The sequence below is a fragment of the Anneissia japonica genome, unplaced genomic scaffold (genome assembly GCF_011630105.1).
Source record: "Anneissia japonica isolate Jap-2015-1 unplaced genomic scaffold, ASM1163010v1 scaffold3074_len109439_cov131, whole genome shotgun sequence".
Taxonomy (NCBI): domain Eukaryota; kingdom Metazoa; phylum Echinodermata; class Crinoidea; order Comatulida; family Comatulidae; genus Anneissia; species Anneissia japonica.
In genome coordinates, this window is record NW_022697677.1 from 89,065 (window position 1) to 109,216 (window position 20,152).

Genomic DNA, 20,152 nt, shown 5'->3' on the forward strand with positions numbered 1-20,152 from the left:
ATATATATATATATATAATTTTCAGGTCTTAAAGTGAACTTGAGTGAACCCAATGAAGACATATATAACAAAAGATAATATATTTGGATATCGGACAAGGACACGCAGCATGTTTGGCTTGTGGGAAAATGTGAAAATTCTGTAAAGCAAAAAGGCAATAAGTCATCCAGATTTCAGTGAAGCAGATCTGAAATGTATTCATGGTGCATGTCAACATTATATGAACTAATTCACGATTATACAGCCGAACAAAAACGTGCGTGTGCTGTTTGGTCCTGTTGTGGCAAAAGGTAAAAATAGTGACAATAAAATCGAGCAAATCATCCTAATTGCATTGAAGCAGATCTGAAATCTATTCATGATGGTATGTCAAAAAATAACTCGATGATACAGAAGTATTTGGACAATAGAATGTTGATTAAGTTTCACAATTTCAAACAAAAACTAGCGTGCATTGATTTCAATTGCTTTATAGTTTTCAAAACCACCTTAGTCCTACAGCGTGTGATTGTTGTCAGATATCAAAGGTAATAATACAGTAAGTGACAGCGATTGAGCATGAACAATTCGCCTCCTATTTTCGGTGAAGTCTTTCAGTGAAGCAAATCTGCAATGTATTCATAATGTTTGTATTGTGGAAGTCCAGATTTTTCACCGAGTTTCCGCCTATTAGCAATAGGCCCTATTAACGACACTTTGGTTAGAAGATTACTGTTGCTGCTGCTGGATAGGCGAGTGGCCCTTTCTCCACCACTGGATGCGCTTAGTGATAAGATAATCATAGGTGCAAGCAAATTAATAATAATTTTAATACATTAGTCAAAGTGTTGGTAAGTAATAATATATTGGGTTGGCTTATCATTTTACTAATTAAAACGTTAATTTACAAGATAATTAATTAAACCCCATTTATAATCAATTTCAAAAGCATTAATATTTAATAAACAAATGTTTTCTTAACGTATAATCTTTCTATTAGATAATGATAATATCATTCTTATAGAACGTATTATTGCGAGGGCCATTTGAGAGGAGCTTAAATCAGCCTGCTAATCTGGTGGTAGCTACTGTGTGTGCGCTGAACCGTGAAGATCTCTACGTCCCCAGTTCAATTCCCATCGCTGCCTGTCCTTGTGTTTCAGCTTGAGGACTAAATACAAGTTACAGTAGCGCATCGTCTTGGTCCCGTGTGCATTTTTGGTCCATGTGCACGTTAAAGAACGCCGTCACTCTTCGGAAAAGAGTAAGGGGATTGTCTCACGGTGTACTGCCCAATCACAACCAGAAGGACCCCACTGGAAATAAGTCTTCTAGACATTCATGGGCTATTCTTGGTGTTTACACTAAATAAATCCAATCCAATGGGCAATTTACATTAACTTGGTCATTATTGGATTAAACATGAAACAATTCAGGTCTCAGGAGAGCAATGTAATTCAATAATTTATACAGTTGTCAGCCATTGGCATTAAAATCTACTAGTTACCAACTTATACTACACTGAATGGAGAACATTTCCCATCCAGAACCAACCGGCCCATCCCGAAGCAACACAATAATCATAAACCCGAACACAGAAGCTAGTGTGCTCAAAAAATCTTCACCCATAATTTTACAACAAAGAAATAAGTAGAGTACTTGCAAAAAAAAAAAAAAAAAAAAAAAGTTTTCAATATTCAACATCAGTTCAAAACCAGATCTATCAATTGGAAATATACAGCTTTGCTGCTGTTTCACACACCTCCAGAAAACAGTATGGACACATAATGCTTCAATTTACACAATACACTGGACATTTCTACGATAGCCCAGCATTCTGATATTGTTTCTAAAGTCCCAAAAAAACTTGAACTTGATTTTTGATGTCCCAGAATCAAGTTTACATATGTTTTAAGCTGTCGTGTTATATATCTTGGCTATTAATTTACCACGGCCAGTTATTAAGTTTGATTGAAACTTCAGAGAAGTCCAATGTTTACATTTGTTATAGATAATTTAAAATTAATTTATCAATTTTACTAAATTCTCTATCATGATGACTGCTTCTATCACAGAATTAACATTAAAAATCCATATTTAAATTCAACACTTAAACAGTAATTACAACGAATAAGCCAAACTAATAATATAAGCCTTAAAATACATAACAACATATAACAATTTATTTAACCTATAACCATTTCATAAACTATAAAATATACATTTGTTTGATAAACAAAAATGCAACCTACAAGCAATCTACAAGGCACTTAAAATATGCCTACTGTATTGTATTGCTTTTCCTTAATTAGGCAATTTACTTTTATAAACCAATATGGTTATGTTTAGGAAAAGGTGATATTATGGTCACTGAGAACTTTGGAGACAATTCTTCAATTTCAGTACACAACCATGAATATGCTGTGCTGTAAGAAGAATTTCCAAATAGTAAATGCTGAATCTGTGTTGAGCCAAAATAGCAAATTCTTACAATAATAGGCCTACATATTCTGCAAATTAGTCAGGGCTTATTCAGAGAATATCCAGGTTAAATGTATTCAGATTTGATCATGCATAATAAATAAGTCAGTACTGATTGTCATTGCGTACAATATCTTAGTAAAAATGCTGCACATTGAGCATGAAATTGACTTTCCCGGAGTGTCAATCAAACCAATCAAAATATCGCTAATACGCACTTGTCCCACAAACACACGTGCGTCCCACAAACGCACGTGTTACGTACGCCAACAATATAATATTTTAGTGGGATCTTAGCAATAACATCCAAGTGGTGGGACTTAACGAAAAGGTCCATTAGTGCGCCCCCTGTTTAATTTTTAAGACAGGATAAATACGTATAATTGGCAAACTACAATAATAATAATAAGACTGTGAATTTAACTGCAGTTCTAAGTAGAATGATTTGTTGCATTTTATCAGATTAGAAACAACTTCGCTTCAGAACAACAAGTGATATATAAATATATAATACAGATAAAATGGGATTCGAGCTCACGACCTATAAATCCAGAGCCTGAATTGCAAATACTGCATTAGCATTGCAAATACTGCATTAGCATTGCAAATACTGCATTAGCATGTGTAGAGCTCCATTATTTTATCATTACATTCTTTTACTTCAGATTCTGACTCTTCTGTTTCCTTTAAAAACCCAATTCCTTTCTCCAGAATCACTTCTAAGAGATCTTCACATGGTATGAACATCAGTTTTTTTACAAAGTTTGAGGTTGGTGGCGATTTTTCCAGAATATCTTTGAGATGTTTGGATACATCGAGGGTCGATGTGAGAGCCAGCGCTTTGTTCGGGCTTGTGATTAACTGGTTAGCAAGAAGCCTGGTTCCTTTGACATCTTCAAGTTCTTTTTGAAAAAAACTTAATTGGCTGTCAATGGCCATTTGTTTTGCAGTGGTTAAGTCGTCCACTTCAAGTAACAGTTTTTCTTGTAGTTTGTCCAAAGCTGCCCTTAATTTTGCAACATATGCCTGGATCGACTCTCTACACTTATATCGAAGCTGATGCCCAATTTGAAGCATTGGCTTTATCTCGTTCATTGCAGAGCTCAACTGTTTCTCTAGTTTTTCACATTCACTGATCATTGGTTCAGTGGCTGTGCAGAAAGATTCAAAGGCGGAGCTAAGATCTATGATCTCATGTCCACTTCCTTTCGGATGATCCACCAGGGTGCATCCAACACAAACTAGTTTGTGACAGCTGTTGCAGAAAAACTGTGATGGACTATCATGCTCCTTACACATGACTACTGCCGCTGCCATTCTTTCTCTTGGATCCTTAGTGTTATACTCTGTCAAAGAGATTTGAGTGTGATCTTTAGTGGCAGGTAGCTTGAGATGTGCTGCAGAGCATTTTATACAGATAAAGGCATCACATTGTTGGCAGTGATGACTAGCATTCACATCACATACAATACAAAGAGGATGCATTTGTTGTTCTGAATTCTGGACTTCCGATAGCAAAGTACTGATCATCTGGTTAGCTTGCAAATGTTCTAGACCACCGTCTGGAACCACGACAACTAACTGGCATGTTGGACAGCATAAGGTACATTTAGTCTTGCCTAGGCAATTATTCTCAAGGCAATCATGGCAGAACGAGTGAGTGCAAGGCAAAGTTCTTGGCTTTTTTAGTCTTGAAGAGCAGACATTACACTGCAGTACTGGATTGCATACCTCTGTACTATCACAATTCTCAATTGTATTTTCCATGGAACAAACCTTCAAAAGCAAAATAAATTGTTAAATTAGAAATCATCAAAATATGGATTTTTTCAGGCATTGATATAAACCTGGTTGTATTTGATATAAAGACGATAAAAATAACGTAATAAACTAATTTAGTAGCTTAGGTAATTTTCTAACGTTCTAAATCTAAAGGAATGACGTTTTAAAAATATAAGTAATATCTATGCACTTTTTTTATATAATTGTGTTCTTTTCCTGCTTATGCATGTCTTCCATGTGCTTTGTTCTGTTTTGGTTTGAGTGTTCGAGCTGTTTCCGTTTTTTTCCGCGTTCATATGTCTTTGTATTTGTTTGATTTCGTTTTCATTGGTTTGATTTTGTGCTGTTTGTACGGTTTGGTTTGCATGAGGTTTTAGTGATTTTTTGTGTTTGTTCCATTTCAATTTGTTTCTGTACCGGTTGTTTATACATGTTTATGGCTGTTTTCTTTGGTTTGATTTTGTTTGTGCTGGCATTGGAGTAGGTGTGTGTGTTCATCTTGTTTGCACTTACATTTTAAAAGTTAACAAAAACGCATATTTTATTTATACAAATCATATTTCTTTTCCAAAATAACTGAATCATTTTTCTTTTCCAAAATAACTGAAAAATTGCTAATTCATGACGTGTTATTCATGAAGTTGTAAAACAGAATGTTAATTAAGTTATTTATGATATGTTAAGTTGTACAAAAAGAGAGAAAATTAATGACCATTGATCAGCGAGAAAAAATGGTTTACCAACCTCACTTGTTTGTTGTCCATTAGAGGGTGAATTCTCCGAGTTCACCCTCCCGTTGTCATCAGCTTGATGTTTGCAAATATCAGAATGCTCCTTAAGGTCAAGCTTATTAAAAAAAGACCTTCCACATTTGCAATGCACGATTGTATGAGACGTATCATATGACTTCATTTGATTCTGGCCACTATAAAGTGAAAGCAACTCATTCACGTTAAAGTTGCACTTGAGAAGTTGGTGGCTTCTCAGTGCATCCGTGTTTGAGAAGATTTTCTGGCACTGTGCACACTGTAGTTTATGATGAAATTTTAGAATGTGGGTCTGTTTGTTGCGCCGGAATCGAAATACCTTCCCACAATATTCACAATTGAACACAACCATATGGGTCTTCATATGTAAATTCATAGCATATTGTTTAGTGAAGAGCCTCCGGCAAAATGGGCATTTATGTACCTTTCGGTCGGACAAGATACTAGCTGGAGGCGCTGGACTGACCATAGTCTGATACATGTTTCCAAAGCTACTCGTTGAGTTTCTAGGATCTGGTAATGTGTATGGACTAGGTATCGAAAACCCTTGAGGGTCATTCAAACTGGCATTATCCACTTGAGCTACATTTTGACCAGAAGAGCTAGCTAGTGATGTATGCTTCTGCTCATGAGTCTTTAACTGAAAAATAGTCAAGAAGCTAATTCCACACTGTAGACACTGAAATCGGAAATGACTTGTTTTTCTACGATGCCGTCTCTCGTGTGCAAGTACACTATCTTTTCTGGAAAAGGCTCTCCCACAGTCTTTACATTTAAACGGCCTTACTCCTGTGTGGATCGACTTATGTCTACGGAAACTGCGTGTGCTTGTGAAAGTTTTCCCACATTCTGCACAATAATTTGACCCACTGGAATGTCCCTTCTTTGTAATTGGTTGTGCTCTGGACGAGTATGCGTACGGCATCACCAGTTCCTCCTGCATTAAGGCTGGCAATTCCCGCTGTGCCTGTCCAAGATTACCCCCGGAATATACACCGGGTACATGATTGTGACCTAACTCTCGAGTAAAACCTGATAGATTATTCATTGCAATATTGTTATTAGGAACATTATTTCCTGGAAGTGTGTAATCATCTTGCCCATCATTAATATGTAAGCTATCGATCTCTTGACTGCTTACTTTCTGCGAAAACGTCACCACTGAGCTCCCTGGGATTTTCCATTTCTCCTCACAGTCAACAGTTGGAAAGCATTGTTCGTCAGATTGATTAACATTCCCTGATGAAACAGGCTCACTAGAATAAACAGTGTTCCATGTTGGACTTATTTCGACTTGCCCTTCCATCTTCAATTTACAAATACAGTCTACCTTGTCTCAAAATGTATCAGTAAAAGTATACATAGTAGGCCCCTCTGCCAAATCTAATTCAATGTCCACAGTCCTGGAAGAGCAACAAAAATTATTAAATATTGAATAAATTGCTCATATTGCGTTATTTTCCAGATCATAACGTGGCACAAATTTACAAAAGATAATGTAGGATTATTTAAATCAAGCCTATTCATTTGACCTGTTGGTACGGAGAAAGGTAAAACTGAAAACATTGACAACAACTGGGTGCAGTGAAACAAATCTGAAACGTCACGTGATATATGTCAAAACAATATTAAAACGAATACCCAAGGATACAGAAAAAAAAAATCTGAAAAAAATTTTAGAATAACAAAGAAAAACGTAATATGATATTAGGAAATCATAACCAATAGGACACATTGTATAGACCTATATAAACAGAAAAAAACAGACAGAGACAAACATAGGCCTATAATACACAAGCTTAACGATACTCAACGAAACCAAGTCTACGGGATAAGGGAATAGTATATTTTAAACATAAAATACTAACCTAACTATTCATACAATGAAATAAGGTATTTTATAACAGTTTGGAAGTCTGTGTGTCAGTTGGAAAATCTTTAAACTGCTCATCAATAGACCTTTCCGGAGTGTCAATCAAACTTAACAACTGACTAATCAGAACAGCGCTAGAAATACGCGCGCGTCTTACAAACACATGTGTTTTCCCACAAAAGCACGTGTTTGCGTGTTTTAATATTGGATGTTCTCAAACGGCTAACGGTTAGCAGGATCCGGATCCTGCTAACCGTTAGCTGCCGTGCGTCCATGCGAGAAAATCCCGATCCGGATACCAACAATATGATGATCTAATCACTGGCCAATAAGAAACTGGAAATTGTAAACGCGTACGTGTGATTGGTTGATAAAAGAAACGCCCTCAATTTGCTAACCGATAGCGCTTGCTAACTGTTAGCGGTATCCGGATACCGCAAAACGGTTAGCGCTAACCGATCGGGCGTTCTCACGCAGGTGTTAATTGTTGTTATTGTTGTTGTTATTATTATTATTATTATTATTATTATTATTATTATTATTATTATTATTATTATTATTATTATTATTATTATTATTATTATTATTATTATTATTAATATTATTATTATTACTATTAACTATTATTATTATTATCATTTTAATTATTGTAGTTTCACTGTATTATTATTAGTTATAAATGTTTTTATTTTCATTTATTTATTTTTTATTTAATAACTCTAGTATTAAGAAATTAAATAATAAATAAAATAAGAAATAAAAATTTGGACTTAAATGTAAAGCTTCTTGTATAAATAGAAATCTATACAATTAACATTTACTCATGCGACAGGATAGCATTGTGCTACATGTTTACCAATAGCAAGATAACCTGATCTTGACCTGACAATATCTTTTCTCTGGTAATATTTTTTAATCAAACACTTAATCAAGGTCATGCGTATCACAGATACGCAAGAACTTGTTGAAAAAAAGACAAGATGCATACAAGATCCTAATTATTTCTATTCGCTTATGTTTACTTTCTTTTCTCTGTTCTCTGTAGACCTACATCCATTAGTAAAGCCTTTACCCCAACCATCGTTAAATTTATTTAAATCAAAATGAAAAAGGCAGAGAGAAGTTAGGCTCCCCGTCTCTACCCTATATGTCGAAGAAAGATGAAATACCATGATGTGGCTGATACACATAATATTGTCTAATCATACATAGCCCTATGCCTAGCCCTTGTAATGACATCAGAGCATCTTTAAAAGTAGGTACCTTGGTAGCAATAATTGTTTATAATAACTAATAATATCGGTGGATGTTTAAAACTTCTTGTTGTAGATTGGGGATTCTCTTTCTACCAACTTAGATATTAGCTTCCTAAATCAATTCAGATTATCCGTGGTAAACATTAAAATAAGTAACGCATCTTTGGTTCCATTTAATTTATTTTATTGGCACAAACGACTCAAGGGCTGCTACAGCAACAGAGGCACCATAACACCACAAGTGGTGGTCGCAGCCCATGGAACATAAAACAGGGCACAGTAATATTTACAATTATCTCTACTGGTCGTACATATTGAAAAGTCAAAAACTGAAAATAATAGAAAACCTCATTACTTACAGTAAAGACAATGTAAAACGTATTCCTTACCCGACGATAGTAGAGTTTCAAAAAGTGTGCCCCCAATGCTTCATTGCTGTTTTTTTTCAAAACGCATTAGTGCGTCATACGGTGGTACGAATAGCTGTAAGTTCAATTACGCAAATCGGATAGAAATGAGGCTTATAGTGGCCGGGATGTTAGCATGTCGTGTTTTTTGTTAACATACGCAGTGACGTAGATTTGAAATCTATGATTCGAGACGATACATGGGGAAAAACTGAACAATAGGCAAATTTGAATAGGCCTATAGTTGATTGAAATACGTCAAATCACAGATCAAACAAAAAAAAATGCCTATACAAAGACTTCAATTGATTTTTAAGAACTGTAATACGTTTTCAAAAGCGTTTGAAATTGGAATGTACCCTGGAGGTATTATACCTCCATGCTGACACCAGGAGCAATAAAGTACATTGGCCTACTGACGACAAGTTTTTCGAATATATTTTTTAATAATGTAAAAGATACAAGGTTGCATGCTCAGATTACTGTTGGGGAAAAATTCTCTATGTTCAAAAATTATAAAGGCCTGAGTGCCAGTGTTTTGCACACTTTTGTTAATCCTAGCCAACTCAAGTTATTTATTGGGTTTTTTTTTTTTTTTTTGGTTTTTTTTTTTAATTTCCTTTAATCGTTTTGTATTCACTTGTTTACGTCGTTGTCTAAATATAAAAATGAATGAATGAATGAATGAATGAGTGAATGAATGAATGAATGAATGGATGATGGAATGAATGAATGAATGAATGTCTTTGCACATGCGTATAAAAGGGTACAGCTACACTAAGTAAATGCAGGCTTGGCTCAGGTATACTGGATCTTTAATTATTAAATTTTATTTACAGATGTCGTCTTCTCTTCGTCCAATTCAAGTTTATGTACGGGGGTATTGGGGGGGTGGGCCCGTTGGTAAAACACAATCTTATGCATGACATAATTACAAGAGCACGCGTTGCTATTCTAGCATTCTTAGCAATAACAAATAGTTTATTTAAAAAACGTTGGTCATTAAATGATGACTTTTTATGAGCGCACAATGAGAATAATTTCATGTGTTGAAACATTATTATTCCCATTAATAAAACATTCCTTTTTATAATAGGCCTACACCTAGTATCGACAATTTAAAGTAGGCAACCCTTCTCATTGAAGTGGTATAAGGTCAAGAATTGACTGTCATCGTACAGAAAATCATGAGTAAATACAGTAGAACAAACATAACTCGTACTTCTAGAATTGAATGCAATTAGCAATTAGCATAGGTAGAGTCAGATGACAACAGTACATCAAGTTTAAACTTTGGGCATATAGGCCCAATAGAATAACAGGGAAAATGAATACGATCCCCGATACGCCTTCAACAAAATAAAGAGGCCCGGAAGAAACTACAGTAATATTGTACACAGTTCTCCAAATATAAATATACAGCATGGATAAGAAAAATTATATTAAACATTTTTGTATTGTGTAGTGTAAATTACGAACTATAATGATTGATGTTAAATCGGCAGACCAAGTTTCAACAAATACACCAATGATAAGCATGTAGCCCAGGTAGGCCGATTTACGATGCACCGCGAAACCTACAGAGAGTATACAGTAAATACAGTTAAATACCGTAGTTGTCTCGGGATGTACGACTATTTAATACATCTTTATTGTATGGCAGAATAGTCACGTAGAAGACAATTTATAGTACTGTATTGAAAATATATGTTGAAAGTATGGTTGGACAGTCGCTGTATATCATTTTATGACATTGCATTGTAGTCTTTTAATTCATTACTGAGGAATTCCCCAAAAAACTTCTGCATTATAATCCACCCCTGTTGGTGTGTCACATAACAAAAGCAATTCAATCCAATCCAATGCATGCGTGTGGCAAAAGAGGCGATCGAGCGCGTCTCCCTCCTTGAATCCACCAAAATGAACTCTAACCAAATGGGAAATCTAGAAATTGAATCTCTGGAGCTATCAGGGTATCCCTGAAACGCACTGTAGGTGGAAACACCCTAATCTTTCCCCTTGAACCATACGTCCTCGAATGGCTTTCTGCACCTCTCCGGAAAAACAGCTTGAATCCGCCACTGAGTCCCAACACTACTTCACAATGGGCCGTCTTCACCACTGTATTCCTTACCACTTTTAACTGCTCCATTACTTAAGCCTGATTTACATAAAATCGCTTCACGTTCTTATCGACAACTTTCGGCGACGCTGATTGGTCGAGTGAAGTGAGCCTTTCCTTATGTCACGGGGACAGCTACGCAGTGTTACAATTGCAATGAAAACGCTTTAGCGAAGGTGTAGCAATTTATGGAAACCAGGTTTTAAAAAGAGCTGTTAATATAAGTCCATTGTTTGATGACAGAGTGTGTTTTTCATACAATGAGTAAATCTTTTATGCTACTTATAACCTGTCTCTTATACACATCTAGATGTGTATAAGAGACAGTTTGAAATTGGAATGTACCCTGGAGGTATTATACCTCCATGCTGACACCAGGAGCAATAAAGTACATTGGCCTACTGACGACAAGTTTTTCGAATATATTTTTTAATAATGTAAAAGATACAAGGTTGCATGCTCAGATTACTGTTGGGGAAAAATTCTCTATGTTCAAAAATTATAAAGGCCTGAGTGCCAGTGTTTTGCACACTTTTGTTAATCCTAGCCAACTCAAGTTATTTATTGGGTTTTTTTTTTTTTTTTTGGTTTTTTTTTTTAATTTCCTTTAATCGTTTTGTATTCACTTGTTTACGTCGTTGTCTAAATATAAAAATGAATGAATGAATGAATGAATGAGTGAATGAATGAATGAATGAATGGATGATGGAATGAATGAATGAATGAATGAATGAATGAAAGAATGGATGATGGAATGAATAAATGAATGAATGAATGTCTTTGCACATGCGTATAAAAGGGTACGGCTACACTAAGTAAATGCATGCTTGGCTCAGGTATTATACTGGATCTTTAAATATTAAATTTTATTTACAGATGTCGTCTTCTCTTCGTCCAATTCAAGTTTATGTACGGGGGAATGGGGGGGGGGGGGGGTGGGCCCGTTGGTAAAACACAATCTTATGCATGACATAATTACAAGAGCACGCGTTGCTATTCTAGCATTGTTAGCAATAGCAAATAGTTTATTTAAAGAACGTTGGTCATTAAATGATGACTTTTTATGAGTGCACAATGAGAATAATTTCATGTGTTGAAACATTATCATTCCCATTAATAAAACATTCCTTTTTATAATAGGCCTACACCTAGTATCGACAATTTAAAATAGGCAGCCCTTCTCATTAAAGTGGTATAAGGTCAAGAATTGACTGTCATCGTACAGTAAATCATGAGTAAATACAGTAGAACAAACATAACTCGTACTTCTAGAATTGAATGCAATTAGCAATTAGCATAGGTAGAGTCAGATGACAACAGTACATCAAGTTTAAACTTTGGGCATATAGGCCCAATAGAATAACAGGAAAAATGAATACGATCCTCGATACGCCTTCAACAAAATAAAGAGGCCCGGAAGAAACTACAGTATACTGTACACAGTTCTCCAAATATAAATATACAGCATGGGTGAGAAAAATTATATTAAACATTTTTGTATTGTCTATAGTGTAAATTACGAACTATAATGATTGATATTAAATCGGCAGACCAAGTTTCAACCAATACACCAATGATAAGCATGTAGCCCAGGTAGGCCGATTTACGATGCACCGAGAAACCTACAGACAGTATACAGTAAATACAGTTAAATACCGTAGTTGTCTCAGGATGTACGACTATTTAATACATCTTTATTGTATGGCAGAATAGTCACATAGAAGATAATTTATAGTATTTGTATTGAAAATATATGATGACAGTATGGTTGGACAGTCTCTGTATATCATTTTATGACATTGCATTGTAGTCTTGTAATTCATTACTGAGGAATTCCCCCAAGAAACTTCTCCATCGAGTTTTTAGGGTGAAAATTCTCAAGGCCTACACATTTATGAGACCAGCTAGCTCAGTCGGCTAAACTGGTGGTAGCCACTGTGTGCGTTCTGAACTGTGGAAATTGCTGCTCTCGTTGTGTTACAGTTGAGGGCTGAAATGCAAGTTTTAAATCAAAAAGCGTCTTTCAGATGAGATTAAGCCGTTGGTTTACGGCCCATGTGCATATTAAAAGACTCAGTACAATCTTCGAAAAAAGTAGGGGATTGTCTCCCGGTGTCCAATTCACCATAAGAAAAAAAAAACTGGAATAAGTCTCATGACTTTCGTGGGTTATTCTTGGTCAGTGGCGGATCCAGGAATTTGAAATAGTGGTGGTCGGATCAAGAAATGTCCGAAAAGTGGGAACACTACTAGGGGTCCGGGGGCATGCCGTGAAATTCCGGTGTTCTAGACGCCTGAAAAGAACTTGTTAGGCGCTTTGGGCGATAATTTTTTTCTTTTTATTTTTCCTTTCCAACAAGGGGTGCGGGGTGGGGGCAGGGCCGGCGCGGCCCCTATAATGCGCCCCTGTTGGTGTGTATCATAACAAAAGCAATTCAATCCAATCCAATGCATGCGTGTGGCAAAAGAGGCGATCGAGCGCGTCTCCCTGCTTGAACCCACCAAAATTAACTCTAACCAAATGGGAAATCTAGATATTGAATCTCTGGAGCTATCAGGGTATCCCTGAAACGCACTGTAGGTGGAAACACCTTAATCTTTCCCCTTGAACCATACGTCCTCGAATGGCTTTCTGCACCTCTCCGGAAAAACAGCTTGAATCCGCCACTGAGTCCCAACACTACTTCACAATGGGCCGTCTTCACCACTGTATTCCTTACCACTTTTAACTGCTCCATTACTTAAGCCTGATTTACATAAAATCGCTTCACGTTCTTATCGACAACTTTCGGCGACGCTCATTGGTCAAGTGAAGTGAGCCTTTCCTTATGTCACGGGGACAGCTACGCAGTGTTACAATTGCAATGAAAACGCTTTAGCGAAGGTGTAGCAATTTATGGAAACCAGGTTTTAAAAAGAGCTGTTAATATAAGTCCATTGTTTGATGACAGAGTGTGTTTTTCATACAATGAGTAAATCTTTTATGCTACTTATAGCAGTACTCTATTATATCAATGGAACAAACTGAATTTTAATCACTCACTTTCCATGCAGACTGTGTTGATGTTGATGTGCCTGTACAAAATGATTAAAAGCCCTTTAAAATGAAATGAAACATTCATTTTGATAAACCAGCGTTTTGCAATCACTTTACTTTTAACACTGTAGGCTTATGTATAATTTTAAACAAAAATAACATGCATTATATAAAACCACATGCTAAGAACCAAATGTGCTTCGCATTACCCTGGTCATTGCAATAACAGGGGTACCAAGTTGGAAGAAGTGATTTCTGGAAAAAATGGTTAAATATACAAAAGATGGGTTAGATTCTTTGTTGCTTGCGATGTCTTAGGAAACCTGCATCAAGCAGGAAGCATATATTAATAACTCCCTGGTGAGTATTATAAATTTCATAATGTTACAAACTAGTAATCCTTACATTAGTACCAAGGTACCAAACTTCTGTTTGGAGAGACATTCTCAGCGTATCAGAGGCATTCTTTGGAGGGGTATGCACCACCCCACCTTCGTGTAGACACAAATTTGATTCCTGACAGACACAAACATGCATTGAGATTCAGATTAACCAATGGCCTTTCAATTGAAGTACACAGCTTTACTGCTGTTCCACGCGCTTACAAAGAACATTGGTTTACGGTAATATAATTCTTCGATTTCACAAGCCAATTGTTTACGTTTATAATTAATTTCATTCATAATTAAGTAATCAATTTTAAATAAATTATCTTTCATGATGACTGACTTTATTAGTAGCATTAAAATTTTTATTATTTTTAGTAAAATATTTCATTTAATTTTTTAGGAAGGAGCTACTCCATTGTACACTTTCAAATACATTAAACATTTTTTTACATAAACATACTGTAATGAATAATGCAATTTACAAGCCACTGTAAGTACTGTACTTTACTTTTTTAAAATATGCAATTTACTTCATAAAACCATCTTCATTATATTCAGGAAAAACGGGATACATCTCCAGCTTCATATGGTAAAGTTTAACGAATTATTGAATGCAGATCCTGTTTTTATAGCAAAAATAAAATAGATTTCGCAACAAGCTAGATTAACATTTAAATACGATGTTCTTTTATACAGTGAACACCGCAACAACTGCTCCAATATTATAATATAAAATACACCGAGTATGCTTACAGTGCCATTTTATTCTATAATTATGCATTCTTTTAGTTCAGATTCTGACTCCTCTGTTTCCTTCAAAGACCCAATTCCTTTCTCCAGAATCACATCTAAGAGATCTTCACAGGGTGTAAACATTAGAACTTTTTTAGCCTCAAAATTTGAGGTTGGTGGCGATTTGTTTAGAATGTCTTTAAGGTGTTTGGATACATCAAAGGTTGATGTTAGCGCCATAGCTTTATTGGGACTGGTGACCAATTGGTTTGCGAGAAGCCTTGTGCCTTTGACATCTTCAAGTTCTCTTTTTAGAGAATTTAATTGACTGTCAATGGCCATCTGTTTTGCAGTGGTTAATTCATCGACTTCAAGTAATAACTTATCTTGTAGTTTGTCCAAAGCTGCCCTTAATTTTGCAACATATGCCTGGATTGACTCTCTACACTTATATTGTATCTGATGCTCAATTTGAAGTATTGGCTTTATCTCATTCATTGCAGAGCTCAACTTTTTCTCAAGTTCTTCACATTCACTTATCATTGGTTCAGTGACGGTGCAAAAAGATTCAAAGGCAGAGCTAAGATCTGTGATCTCATGTTCACTTCCTTTCGGATGATCCACCAGTGTGCATCCAACACAAATTAGTTTGTGACAGCTGCTGCAGAAAAACTGTGATGGACTATCATGCTCCTTACACATGACTACTGCCGCTGCCATTCTTTCTCTTGGATCCTTAGTGTTATACTCTGTCAAAGAGATTTGAGTGTGGTCTTTAGTGGCAGGTAGCTTAAGATGTGCTGCAGAGCATTTAATACAGATAAAGGCATCACATTGCTGGCAGTGATGACTAGCATTCACATCACATACAATACAAAGAGGATGCATTTGTTGCTCTGAATTCTGGACTTCCGATAACAAAGTACTGATCATCTGGTTAGCTTGCAGATGTGCTAAATCACCATCTGGAACCAAAACAACTAACTGACATGTTGGACAGCATAAGGTACACTTTAACTTGTCCAGGCAATTCTCAAGGCAATCATGGCAGAACGAGTGGGTGCAAGGCAAGGTTCTTGGCTTTTCTAGCCTTGAAGTGCAGACATTACACTGCAGCACTGGATTGCATACCTCTGAACTATCATAACTCTCAATTGTATTTTCCATTGAACAAACCTAAAATGCAAAAATAAAGGTAAAATAATTTGTTAAATTAGAATGATTTCATAAATATTCTTTGCAAAGATTTGCCATTAATTAGGACAGAATGAATAATTAATCTTAATTATAACAGAAATTAATAGGTTTACCAACCTCACTAGTTTGTTGTCCACTAGAAAGTGAATTCTCTGAGTCCAGTCTCCCGCTGCCATCAGGTGATGTATAGTAGAAGCAGCCACTGGAACTCTGAATTGATGTGGTTTGTTGTTTGCAGACATCAGTATGCTTCTGAAAGTCAGTTTTATTCAGAAAAGAGCTTCCGCATTTGCAGTACATGTTTGGATCAGAGGTATCATATGACTTCATTTGATTCTGACCACTATAAGCGGAAAGCATCTCATTCATATTGAAGGCACTGCTGCAGTGGAGAAGCTGGTGACTTCTCAGAGAATCTGGGTTAGGAAAATTTTTCTGGCAGTGAACACACTGTAGTTTATGATGAAATTTTAGAATGTGGATCTGTTTGTTGCGCCGGAATCGAAACACTTTCCCACAATATTCACAATTGAACATAACCATATGGGTCTTCATGTGTAAATTCATAGCATATTGTTTAGTGAAAAGCTTCCGACAAAATGGACATCGATGTAGCTTCTTGTCAGATGAGATGCTAACTTGAGGTGCTTGATTGATCATAGTCTCCAACATGTCTTCATAGCTACTTGTTGTGGGTGTTGGTTCTGGTAAAATGTATGGACTAGAGGCTGCAATGCCTTGGGGCTTAGTGACAATGGCATTTTCTACTTGAGCTTCATTTTGATCAGAAGCACTTACTGGCGATGTATGCTGTTGCTCATGAGTCTTTAACTGAAAACTATTTAAGAAACTGATTCCACACTGTTGGCACTGATATCGGAAATGTGTTGTCTTTCTACGATGCCGTCTCTCGTGTGCAAGTAGACTATCCTTTCTGGAAAAGGCTCTTCCACAGTCTTTACAATGGAAAGGCCTGGCTCCTGTGTGGACGGACATATGTCTACGGAAACTGCGATTACATGTAAAAGTTTTACCACATTCTGCACAATAATTTGAACCGTTGGAAGTTCCCTGGTATGTGATTGGTTGAATTCTAGGTGGGTATGAGGAGGGCATCATCAGTTCCTGCCCTAAGGATGGCAATTCCTGCTGTACCTGTTCAAATTTACTGTCATGATTCATGACCCCTGACACAGCATTATGCCCCAAATCAGAAAGATCATTCACAGACATTTGGCCATTGGGCACATTAATTTCTGGAATAGTGTAATCATCTGGCCCTTCTTCTTTGATCTGTACGCTATCAATACCCTGATTGATCACTTCCTGTGGAGGGTTCATCACAGAGCTGTCTGGGAGCTTCCATTTCTCATCACAGTCAACAACAGAAAAGCACTGTTTGTCTAGAAATAATTGTTTTGAATGATCATCAGATTGGTTACCTTTCCTGGTTGAAACTGGCTCACTAGAATCAGCAGTGTTCCATGTTGCATTCAAATCAACTTGGCTGTCCATCATCAGTTTACACTTACAGCCTATCTTGTTTTAAAATCATTTAGTAGCAAGATGTACACATAATACTACACACACATGCCTCTGCCAAGTAAGTGTGACGAACAATTTTCACTGGCCTGAAAGAGAAAAAAAAATGATTAAAAATGAATTCATTTCTTGTGCAAATCATGCTATATTTTCTGTACTAACAAAGGGCATACACCAGAGGAACTGAGTATGGGGAAAAAAAATATGGACCAAAAAAATAAAAAAATTTAATTACGTCATGGAAAACCTTAACTTGTTAGGTAGAGTAACGATTATCAATACTCTACGCTTACTTCAATTAACATACTTAGCAACTTCTATCTCAGCACCATCTTTCGTTTTTAAAGAGATAGATTCAATATTATCTCAGCACCATCTTTCGTTTTTAAAGAGATAGATTCAATATTTTACAAGTTTTTATGGAATAATAAGCCTGATACAAAATCAAGGAAAATTATTATTGGAAAAACCAAATATGAATGCCTAAATTTACGAGCCTTTTGAAGTGTGTATGATTCTTCAAAAGCAAGCTGGCTGAATAAAATTTTGATAAGGGAAATTGGAGTATACTTCCAAAATATTATCTAAACAAAATGGGAAAAAATTGTTTAATTTATATGCACATGAATTTTGAAGATAAAAGCACTTTTCCATACATTGCCTCTTCACCTCTTTTTTATCAAGAAGTAATCTATGCCTGAAAAGCAGGAATCAAAAATACCCATTTCATTTTGACACTTTTGAAAGTCGTTGTTCTGCTGGTTGTGTGCTTTACTTTCATTTCTTGTTTCCATTTCTTTTTCAATATCTTGTATTATCCAATCTGTTATACGATTGCAATATTAAAAGTGAATTATGAATTTAGAGAATGAATCTAGGCCTGATTCCGTGTGGTGTTTTAATAATACAGTAGGTTCACTTATGCTTATCAATAAACATTCTAAAGCATCAAATTGAAATAGCGAGTAGTATATTTGAAATTCAACAATGGCGTAGGTCAATACAGAAAACAAACTACTGTACCAGCATATTATTTGCCTAATGGTCTTGATTTTCTCCTTAGGCCTAGTAGCAAGGGATTCTCCAGGCCTACACAGTAACTGAGTAGGCGTGATTTGTAGGCGTGTTTGAGGGTGAACTCCCTTTTTTTTCTAGCCTTATTTTATGATACAGTATAATAATCTAAGCAGACCCTACATGAAATGTATCTAGATATATTTGGCAATAAATGCATATTCGTAATATACTAGCCTAGGCCAAAAACCGGTGGCACGTAGTGATGGTGTAGGACCGGTTCGGCCGTACACTTGTTCGGCCGTATGATATTCATTGCCCAAATAAGGGTTATTGTATGGAACGCCGTGTAGTGTATAATCAAAGCGTGAATTGGATGTCACTGTACTGTACAGTGCAATGTTGACCGCGGGTTAGGTGGTGGTGCAGGGAATAAAAATAACGATTACTAATAAAAATGTGTTGTTTGTTTTTACTTCTACTGGTGGTACACGGGAACCTAATAATAAAAATAACGATTACTAATGAAAATGTGTTGTTTGTTTTTACTTCTACTGGTGGTACACGGGAACCTAATAATAAAAATAACGATTACTTATGAAAATGTGTTGTTTGTTTTTACTTCTGGTTGTACACGGGAACCTTATAATAAAAATAACGATTACTTATGAAAATGTGTTGTTTGTTTTTACTTCTACTGGTAGTACACGGGAACCTTATTGTAATGTTTTATGACTCTTTATGTCACAACACGACGGACTGACAGGAGACGATTGCCATTTTCTCCGTTCAGTATTTATTGTAAAACATAGGTGGCAGCAAACATTGTTTATTGGGGATGAATACATTACAACTCTCCCCTGTGTAATCTGTTAGTGGTTTAAACATTTAGGTGTGCAACATTATATTGTAGAATTATCTGATGAATCTATTTTCATAGTATATATATATAAACTTTCAAAACAACACTATTCTAATCTCATAAGAAAATCTAAATTAACAAATGGCTCAGGTATACTCTATTTTAAAACTATTAGTTTGAGTATCGATCGTTACTGTATATAAGTGAAATTTAATCTGAGCTCAATAAACGTTATAGACCTATCAAAGTTATCAGCTATTATTATTATATTGTGTGATATGAATCTCTATTGTGATGTCTCAATAAATTGAAAATTGAATTCAACATTTGAATGTGTGTGCGTCTTCAGTACATTTCTGTTATCAATCGTTTAGGTTTTTTAACTACCCTTTTAGATCGTCTAAGTTTACTTTCATTTACAGTCACACATTGTTCATTGTTCATTTCCATGTCTGTTTCACGTTGTGCCTCCATCACCGGAACTGCTGCTGGTTCTCCAAACTGTGGTACTCTTTGTGTTGGCATAATAATCTCCTCAGTCTGTTCATCAGCCATAGTTTCTCGAAGTTGTTCAATGTGCCGCTTCCAAGTTCCACCCTCCTGTGTCCTTATGTCATAAGATAGTGGACCATATTCTTTTGTAACTTCATCAGCTATCCATTTATCTTTACCTCGATAATCACGTGCAACTACTTTCTGTCCAATGTCAAGA

At 35.9% G+C, this 20,152-nt stretch overlaps 2 protein-coding genes across 2 annotated transcripts in view; both read right to left on the reverse strand.

Annotated features, from left to right (window-relative positions):
- Nucleotides 1-113: 113 nt before the first annotated feature.
- Nucleotides 114-9,120, reverse strand: LOC117102316 (zinc finger protein 184-like). The gene is made up of 4 exons (XM_033242579.1): nt 8,498-9,120; nt 4,987-6,412; nt 3,068-4,236; nt 114-3,027 (listed from the first exon to the last, which is right to left on the reverse strand). Exons 2-3 carry the CDS (start codon nt 6,313-6,315, stop codon nt 3,076-3,078), a joined length of 2,490 nt encoding a protein of 829 aa, XP_033098470.1. The 5' UTR covers nt 6,316-6,412; nt 8,498-9,120; the 3' UTR covers nt 114-3,027; nt 3,068-3,075.
- A 4,558-nt stretch (nt 9,121-13,678) lies between these two features.
- LOC117102317 (zinc finger protein 184-like) overlaps nt 13,679-20,152 on the reverse strand; it is a 7,418-nt gene continuing 944 nt past the window's right edge. The window contains exons 2-3 of the mRNA XM_033242581.1: nt 16,140-17,653; nt 13,679-16,001 (exon numbers count right to left, since the gene is read on the reverse strand). Coding sequence (XP_033098472.1) covers nt 14,856-16,001; nt 16,140-17,540 — 2,547 coding nt within the window. The 5' untranslated portion in view covers nt 17,541-17,653 and the 3' untranslated portion in view covers nt 13,679-14,855. The remainder of the gene's footprint in view (nt 16,002-16,139; nt 17,654-20,152) is intronic.